The sequence below is a fragment of the Sphaerodactylus townsendi genome, linkage group LG01, assembly GCF_021028975.2.
Source record: "Sphaerodactylus townsendi isolate TG3544 linkage group LG01, MPM_Stown_v2.3, whole genome shotgun sequence".
Taxonomy (NCBI): domain Eukaryota; kingdom Metazoa; phylum Chordata; class Lepidosauria; order Squamata; family Sphaerodactylidae; genus Sphaerodactylus; species Sphaerodactylus townsendi.
The window spans coordinates 1,915,812-1,924,993 of NC_059425.1; the positions used below are offsets into that span (position 1 = coordinate 1,915,812).

Consider the following 9,182-nt stretch of genomic DNA (forward strand, 5'->3'; position numbering starts at 1 on the left):
TGTGAAGATTTTTTTTATTAAGGTTTCCCATGGCTGAATTCCTGTGTTTGCTCTTTTTACCTGGGCCCTTTCCGCACTGGCCTAATATGGTACCCTGGGGACGGCAAAAATGCCGTCCCCAGGGAGCCGTTCGCACTGGGGGCACCGACCTCACTCCGCCCGAGTGGTGCGAAGCTGCTGTTTTCCTACCTCGCTTCCCGGGCGAGGTTTATGGAAAATGGCAGCTTCGAGCCGCTGCAGTGCGAATGGCAGCGGCTCGAAGCTGCCTTCCCTCCCCCCATGTCCTGTTGACCCACCTGCTCTGCGGCCCTCCGGCATGTCACCGAGGCCTGAGGACACGCCCCTTCTGCCCTGCGACTCTGGAGCGGTCGCAGAGGGCAGGGGGGCATGTCCCCGGGCCTCGGCGATGTGCCGGAGGGCCGCAGAGCAGGTAGGTCGACAGGACGACGGCGCAGCGCAGCGCCGTCTTCCCGGTAGGTTCTGGAACCCTTCATGCGAATGGTCCCAGAGGGGTTGGGTGGGCGTCATGGACGCCGACCCAACCCCTACCGTGGCCGTGCGGAAACGGCCCTGGTGTTTCTGTGTTAGCTTTTGGGGGGTTTTGGGGGAGGGATATTTTCTTGCTTGTTTAATTGCCAGTACAGTTTTAATATTTGAATGTTGTTTCCCAAACTCTTTGATGGTTTTCCATCCTGCTGGTTCTCTGTTTGCTGTGTTTTGTTTGGCTTTCTGGATGGTGTTTTTGAAACTAGGTAGGCCTGTGGATTTCCTCAAATTAGTTTATAGGTTTATTGGATGGATGAGGTTGTTTCTCTGCTGAGAAAGGCAGAGTAGGATTGTTGTGATCAGATTTCTGGGTTCTCTATGTTTGAGCCACAGTTTTCCCATTTGTAAAATTTAATTAGAGGCTAGTTGTAAAAGGCTTGACTGAGTTTCTGCTTTCAGTGCTCTTTGAAGCTGTGCGGAATAGCAAAATCCACTTGCAAACAGTTGTGAAAGTGGTTTGAAAACGCATTATTTTTGCGTGTGCGGAAGGGGCCTTAGAGTTTCATTTAATCCAGAGTTGTATGATTTCAGGCCCCTTCTGCAAATGCAGACTAATGCACTTTCAAGTGACTGGTGTCATTCTGGACCTTCCAAAATTTCAGTCCTCTGGAGGCTCATTGGTACCCCCAGAGCTCGGGTTATATCCTGAAGTCATTCCACTCACTACATCATCTTCAACTGGCTTGGATCATTCATGTGCCCTGACTTCAATTCCCCCTGGATTAATTTGCCTTTCCTGACAGTAGTGTATGGACAAACTGGTTTGGCCATTTGGCATGGAGAAGAACTCGTTTTGAGGATAACTAACAAGTTCACGAAGAATGGGTCTATTAGAGGCAATTCAGAATAATCATTGGAGCAAGGCCTGGATTGGTTGGTCTGAACATGGAACTCTGAGCTAAAAGTCCTCAGTCCCACAAGGTGAATCGGAACAATTATTTCCTTTCACAGAAAATGTATTCTTTTCAAAGTGAGCGGAAAAATAGTCAGAAAAGACTTGTGTTTATGGATCAAAATACATCTCTGCAAATGATCGTCAGTATTGTGGGGAACATGGCCAGTGGAAGACCAGAAGTAACCCACTGGAATTTTGAAGTCTTCCGAATTTTTTCACCTAGTCCAACATGCCAAATGACAAGTCAAAAATGTATTAATTACCTTCCTGAAGGAGGTATTAAACTCATGCACAGGTTTGTTAAGATGAAAGAGAGCAAAAGGGTGTTGGCTGGTCTCGGTGGCTGATTAGCTTCTGATAGGCTAACAAGCCCCAAAAAACGGAGGCATGCCAATTATTTCAATTAGGAGATCAGGGAGTGTGGCATGCCTGGGTGGACAATTAGGGTTTCAAGATATTGTGCAAAAGAACGGGTCATCATCAAAAGACTGTGACAAGGAGAGTATAAAAGGACAGTCTATCTTTACTCTATCATCCAACAACCACACTTGAGACGTGTTCTTCAAAAAACCAGTAAGTTCCATTCTGATCCAGTTGTGTTAGTGCATCTTCACATTCTTCTGTGACAAAACAGTTTTGGCTTGGCGGTTGAGCCTTGCAAGACAGGTTCCTGCAGTCTCAATTTTTTCTTTTCCTGATGTCTCTGAATGTTCTCCTCTTGTACTGGAGCACCTTCCTTATGAGGAGAGGCTGCAGTGTTTGGGACTCTTTAGTTTGGAGAGGAGACATCTGAGGGGGGATATGATTGAAGTCTATAAAATTATGCATGGGGTAGAAAATGTTGACAGAGAGAAATTTTTCTCTCTTTCTCACAATACTAGAGCCAGGGGGCATTCATTGAAAATGCTGGGGGGAAGAATTAGGACTAATAAAAGGAAACACTTCTTCACGCAACGTGTGATTGGTGTTTGGAATATGCTGCCACAGGAGGTGGTGATGGCCACTAATCTGGATAGCTTTAAAAGGGGCTTGGACAGATTTATGGAGGAGAAGTGGATTTATGGCTACCATAAATCTTGATCCTCTTTGATCTGAGATTGCAAATGCCTTAACAGTCCAGGTGCTCGGGAGCAACAGCCGCAGAAGGCCATTGCTTTCACATCCTGCATGTGAGCTCCCAATGACACCTGGTGGGCCACTGCGAGTAGCAGAGAGCTGGACTAGATGGACTCTGGTCTGATCCAGCTGGCTTGTTCTTATGTTCTTATGTTCTTATAGCCGGGTGTCTTTATCTAAAGTAAGACCATAAAAGAAAAGTAAGCATGCGAGAAAGGTAGTTAGGCTAGAGTTGCCAGCTGTGGAGTGAGACATGCCTGGCAATTTGAGAGTTAGAACCTGAAGTGTTTGGGTTTGGTGAGGAGGAACTTCAATGGGATGTAAAGCCATACAGTCCACCTTCCCAAGTGACCTTTTCTCCAGGTGAACTGATCTCAGTTGCCAGGAAATCAGCTAGCAGATTTCCAGTTGGCAATCTTTAATTAGGCTCAAACAGGGGCATAAATCATATTTGTGGGGCATAACAAGTGAGGGTCATCCCAGCATCAATTTAGGGGTTATATTGTGTATTCTGTGTTGTGGCTCCAACCTTATAAGAACTTAAGAACTAGCCTGCTGGATCAGACCAGAGTCCATCTAGTCCAGCACTCTGCTACTTGCAGTAGCCCACCAGGTGCCCTTGGGAGTTCACATGCAGGATGTGAAAGCAATGGCCTTCTGCTGCTGCTGCTCCTGAGCACCTGGTCTTATGGAAGGCATCCCTAAACTGTTTAGGAAGAGTCCCACTCTTCTGGCTTTCTACCAACTATACAAAACACAGTTATTCAAGAGGGCTTTTTGCGCTGGTTAATAGGATTATACACTGTGCTCAAAAATTGCATTGGTAAGGGGAAAGAGGTGTGACCTCTACTACAAAACTGCTTCTTACCACAGTAAGTAAATTCTGAATTGTAGGTGGTTTCTATACTGCATGTTTAAAAGCTCATTCTTGTTTCAGATTCCTGTTTGACCTCAGATTTCTGTAGTCTAAACCCTATTGTGGTGTTCATTGGATGTTTCATGCTGTTGATTGTACTTGATTTATACAGCATAGGGTAGTAGTTAAGAATGGTGGATTCTAATCTGGAGAACCAGGTACGATTCCAAAGTCCTCCAAACAAGCAGCAAACTCTAATCTGGTGAACTGGGTTTGTTTCCCTTCTCCTACGCATGAAGTCGGCTGGGTGACCTTGGGCTAGTCACAGTTCTCTGAGAACTCTCTCTTCCTTTCATTACCTCCCAATATGTTTGTTGTGGGGAGAAGGAGTTTGTAAACCATTCTGACACTCCTTATTGAGAAAAATGGGACATAAGTCTAAACACTTCTTCTACTACTGTGTAATCTACTTTGTATCTTGTCAGCCAAGACATGCTATGAATAAAGCATAGAAATAGGTTTAAGAAAGAGAATGAGAATGAAAATAAGACTAAAAATAAGAATGAGCATAGGGATAAGAATAGATATCCACATTTTCAGAACCACAAAAAGATGTTTCTTCCCAAAATCTGATTGTACGGATATTAAACACTGCTGAAGGTGCTGAACTTTCAACTATTTTATAACAACAGGGTTAAGTGCAAGACACTCCTTTAAGTATCATTAAATTATTTTATAAAAGTAAATTAGCTTGAGCAATTTAAGATAGAGCCAGGCAATCCAGGCCTCCGTTAATGTGTAAGAAGGGCCCTCGACTATTGTCGTCGTAGTAAGAATCAAGTTTCTTTGGTTCAAGTGATAAAGTGTGATTTCAATTGTTGAAATATTGGAGGGTCTGCTAGAAGGGTCCTGATGACAGATAGGCCCCTTCCGCACATGCAGAATAATGCGCTTTTATTTATTTTATTTATGTATTTATGTATTATATTTATATACCGCCCTCCCCAAAGGCTGAGGGCGGTGTCCATCAATATAAACAATTTAAAACATCATAAAACATCCTAAAACATCAAAATACATAAAATACTAAAACTACAGATGGCTTCAACCCCTCCCCCTCTTTTATGTACCCACGGGAGGCCAGGTGCTCTTATGGCGGAGTTGACATCATCCCGGCTGGCCAAACGCCTGGCGGAACAGGTCCGTTTTGCAGGCCCTGCGGAAACTTTGTAAGTCCCGCAGGGCCCTGATCTCACCTGGAAGCCTGTTCCACCCGGTAGGGGCCAGAGCCGTAAAAGCCCTGACCCTTGTAGAGGCCAGCCAGATCGTCTTGGGGCCAGGGATCACCAGTAGGTCCGCCTCCGATGAGTGGAGGGGCCTAGAAGGGCGGTATAGGGAGAGACAGTCCCTCAGATACGCAGGGCCAAGGCCGCGAATGGCTTTAAAGGTCAATACCAAAGCTTTCAATCCATTTTGAATGCTCTTTGAAGCTTTGCGGAATAGCAAAATCCACTTGCAAACCATTGCGAAACTGGATTGGAAACACATTATTCTGCATGTGCGAAAGGGGCCAAAATGTCACCAGAAGTGAGTAAAGTAACATTCAGTTGTTCTCTGGTGTTCATTACTAGTCACAACTGAAGTTTCCAGTTCAGACATGCAAATCTCTTACATTTCTTCAATGTCGTTTCATTTCAAATCTAGCTTGACCATAAACAAAATGAGCCTCTACAGACACCAGCAATCCTGGGACCCATGCCGCCGTGGAAGTTTCTCTTCTGGCAGCTGCTATGGAGACTCTGGAAAATGCATCTCCTATTACCCACCCTATGGCCGTAGCTACTACCCCCAGACCTACTGGGGTGGTTACAGCCGTAGCTGCTACCCACCAATCTATTATGGCGGTTACGGGTATGGCCGTGGTTGCTTCCCACCACAATATTATGGGGGCTATGGTTACGGCCGGCGTTACGGATGGGGGTACGGATCCAGGCGTGGCAGCATCTGTTATGACCCTTGCAGCTACGGTTCTGGAGTGTGCTACCCTCTCACTCGAAGGTACAGCTGCAGCAGCATCGACGGTCCCTGCTAAATGCTAGAGTGGACTTCCTGTGCAATGGTAAATGGTGACATGCACCCAATGACTCTCTAACTGATTTCCACACCCCATCCACCGAAATGCTGAACACTAAAGATTTCCTATGGTTATCATTGTGAGCTCACCATTTCTCTAAATCAGTCCTGTGCTTGCTTTTGCTCACATCACATTGTCTTCAATTGGTCAATTTTAATGGACACTACCTGCAAGTCCACGAATCACTTCTGTTTTTTTCTTCTTCTGCAGGATATCTTGACAATGTAAACATCTTTCAGTTTTCTGTTTTGTATATTTTGGTTTAAAGTCTGTATTTGCTCATTTCTTGTAGTTCTCTCTGTTATCCACATTAAAAGCTTTCTTTGCATCAAAATTGCCTCTCAAGGTTTCTCTGGCTATCCATGTCTGATTTTTTTAAAGAAATACCAAGGTGGGAAAACATATCTTCTCTGCCTCACATTGATGAAAGGCAATCAGTGTCTTCAGTGGAGGGTTGATAGGAGGGGAAGGCTATTAGTTGTATTTGTAGTACTGAGAGAAGAAATCCTGTGCAAATATCTGATTCCCTTAGCAGAAGAATCAAATTAACTAAAATAATGTTTCTCCATAACAATAAGATAAGATAAATGTTAATGTCATGGTGCACGCACAACGAAAATACAAACATACCCTGATGCACATTTCTGCAGTCCTCACACCCCATTTTCCACAATCCCCCTTCCAACCGTCCCTACACAACCACAGCCACGTCAACACGACACCATGGAGTTCAGCATAGCCACAGCTCTAGAATAGAAGCTGTCTCTGAGCCTTGTTGTCTTTGTTTTTATGATCCTTTAACGTCTGCCAGAAGGTAATATTTTTTTTAAAAAAGAGTCACCCAGGGTGAGACGGGTCTTTCAGAATATTCTGAACTTTCCTTAAGCAGCGGGAATTATAGAGGGGAGAGGGCATCCAATAATTCTCTGGGCAGTAGTAATCACCCTATGGAGCACCTTCCTATCTGCCACTGTGCAACTGGCAAACCATGGACAGATGCAGTATGTCAGGACACTCTCTATGGCACAGCGGTAGAAGGTCACCAGCAGTTTTTCATTCAGTTGTTGTTTTCTTAAAAGTCTCAGCTAATACAATCTCTGCTGGGCCTTCCTAACCACCGCGGCAGTCTGAACACCCCAGGTCAAATCCTCTCTAATCATAACACCCAGGAACTTAAACAGTAGTCTAAAAACAGCACTCCTAATAGACATGCTCAATAATTGTGGGAAAAGGTACCACATGATTCTTGGCCTTCTTCTACAATGAACACCTTGAGCAAAGTGTTACATATATTTCAAATCACAATTTGCTGGTTTGCAATCATGATTGTTACCTAGAGAAGATCTATGTGTTAATCTGTACTCTCAAGTATTCCCCCAAAGGTGCTATTCCGCTACAGGTGCTCACGAGCGTGGTGCAGTGATTCAAAGTAGTGAATTCTCATCTGGAGAACCAGTTTTGATTCCCTGCTCTTTCATGTGAGCATCAAGTGCCGATCTTCTGAACTGGATTTGCTTCCCCACTTCTCCACATGAGGCCTGCTGGGTGACCTTCAGCTAGTCACAATTCTCTCGGAACTCTCTAAGCCCAACCTACCTTCCAAAGTGTCTGTTGTGGGGAAAGGAAGGGAAGAGGAGTTTGTAAGCTGCCTTGACACTCCTTACATGAGGCAAAAGTGAGGTGTAAATTCAGGTCGTTTCCCCGCTTACCTCAACCACCCTTTGCTGCGCGCTACTGTCAGCACGCATCATTTCTGGGGCGCTCTCGGGCTTCCCCACGACCCCGCGCAAAGGCCCCATTTTGAGAAGCGCCAGGAATGACGCGCGCTGAGGGGGCGCCAGAGCGGCAGTGTAGGGGCGGCTGCGTTGTCGCCGCCCCTGTAGTGGGGAGTGCCGCGGGAACCCGAGCTACTTGGGGAGAGTAGCACGCAGCAGACGGTAAGTGGGGAAACGACCTCAAACTTTGTTTCCTCCAGTCCTTAGCACTAGCTAAGTGGACTGGTGTTTTGGCCTGTGTGTTCCCAGATATGAAAAAGCTGAATGGGCATCCAGGGGGGAAAAGGGGGGAGTCTGGTGCTTCACCAGACAGACTCTTCAATCTCTTTACCAAATATTCTGCCCCCAAAAGAAAGAAAGAAAGAAAGAAAGAAAGAAAGAAAGAAAGAAAGAAAGAAAGAAAGAAAGAAAGAAAGAAAGAAAGAAAGAAAGAAAGAAAGAAAGAAAGAAAGAAAGAAAGAAAGAAAGAAAGAAAGAAAGAAAGAAAGCAGGTGAGCTCAGAGTCAACATTAAACAATAGCATTTTATTGAAGTCGCTCAAAACAACAAATAATAATGTCCATTTGAAAATCATTAATATCCAATCAGAGGTGAGATCCAGCAGGTTCTCACAGGTTCCCGAGAGTAGGTTACTAATTATTTGCGTGTGCCGAGAGGGGGTTACTAATTGGTGATTTTGCCACGTGATTTTTGCCTTAGTTACGCCCCTCCTCTCAGCAGTAGCGCGCAGAACTTGAAGCAGTCTAGCAGGAGGTGCACCGGCGTGCGTGGCAACCTGCGCCTGTGTGCATTCGTTTCCCACCCAAGGACCAGCGCAGCGGCTGCGTCCTTGCCACAGCCCCGCCCCGGAATGCCTGGTCATGCCCCCGTTGTGCCCCGCCCAGCCCCATTGGTGCTACGCCACTGTTTGAATCCCACCAACATGGGAACCTGTTATTAAAATTTTTGGATCCCACCACTGTATCCAATCCAATCTAACCAAACATTAGTGTCTCCCACACTGCTAGTTCCAGGGGGAGGGGGACAAGGAGGGCAGGTTTTTATCTTCCTGAGGGTCAGATGGTTGGTGTGAAAATTAAAGAGAGGAAACAAGAAAGACATATCTAATTGGAAAAGTCTATGGGGATCCAGAGGAAGGTATGGCATGATTGTTGGCAGTCAGAAGATCAGACCTAAAGAAGAAAGGAAAGAAGTAAATACATTGAGGGGAGCTTTAGAAAAGGAAATTGGAATAGATTAAGTCATAAGCTGACACTGGTGAGAATGGGTGTGGTCTCAACACTGGGGGAAGAAGATCAAGGGATGGTGAAAGAAGGTCAGTGGATGGGGAGGTAGCATTGCCAGGTTGGTGTTGGGGTGCTGCTGGAGATGGGGGGGGGATTGTCTGGAAAAGACTGGGATCTTAGTGGTGTGCAATGCAAAAAAAAAGCATCCATTTTCTGTAGCATTGTTGTAGCGGTACTCAGGGCCCACATGGAAGCTAACATCTTTGGATGGTAATGAAGTAAAAACAGCAAGAACAGGGAAACCCTTCAGATATCTCCTCATGACTACTTGCAAGTGATTATAACTGAAAGGTCTCGGATCCCTTGTGTGACAATATTGATGACTAGGCTTGAACAAAAGATACAAATTGGTAAAATTTAAATTCAGGTTTTTTTGCTGGCTTCAACGTTATTGAAAAATTTGAAAAAAAAATGAATATTTTGAAAACCTGGAAATATTCAGGTCCATTTAGCCTTATGTAGAATATTTTGGTGTGTTTTTTCAGCTTTCCACCTGTAGGTGTATAATCTCTTTCTGTGGGTTCTGTGGGGCAGTACTTGGAAGGAGTTGCAAAGAACCAAATTTAAACAAGAC

At 45.1% G+C, this 9,182-nt stretch overlaps 1 protein-coding gene across 1 annotated transcript; it reads left to right on the forward strand.

Annotated features, from left to right (window-relative positions):
- The first annotated feature begins 1,988 nt into the window (after window positions 1-1,988).
- Window positions 1,989-5,878, forward strand: LOC125440074 (keratin-associated protein 6-2-like). The gene is made up of 2 exons (XM_048509632.1): window positions 1,989-2,014; window positions 5,118-5,878. The coding sequence occupies exon 2, from the start codon at window positions 5,134-5,136 to the stop codon at window positions 5,503-5,505; it is 372 nt and encodes a 123-aa protein (XP_048365589.1). The 5' UTR covers window positions 1,989-2,014; window positions 5,118-5,133; the 3' UTR covers window positions 5,506-5,878.
- Window positions 5,879-9,182: the final 3,304 nt, after the last annotated feature.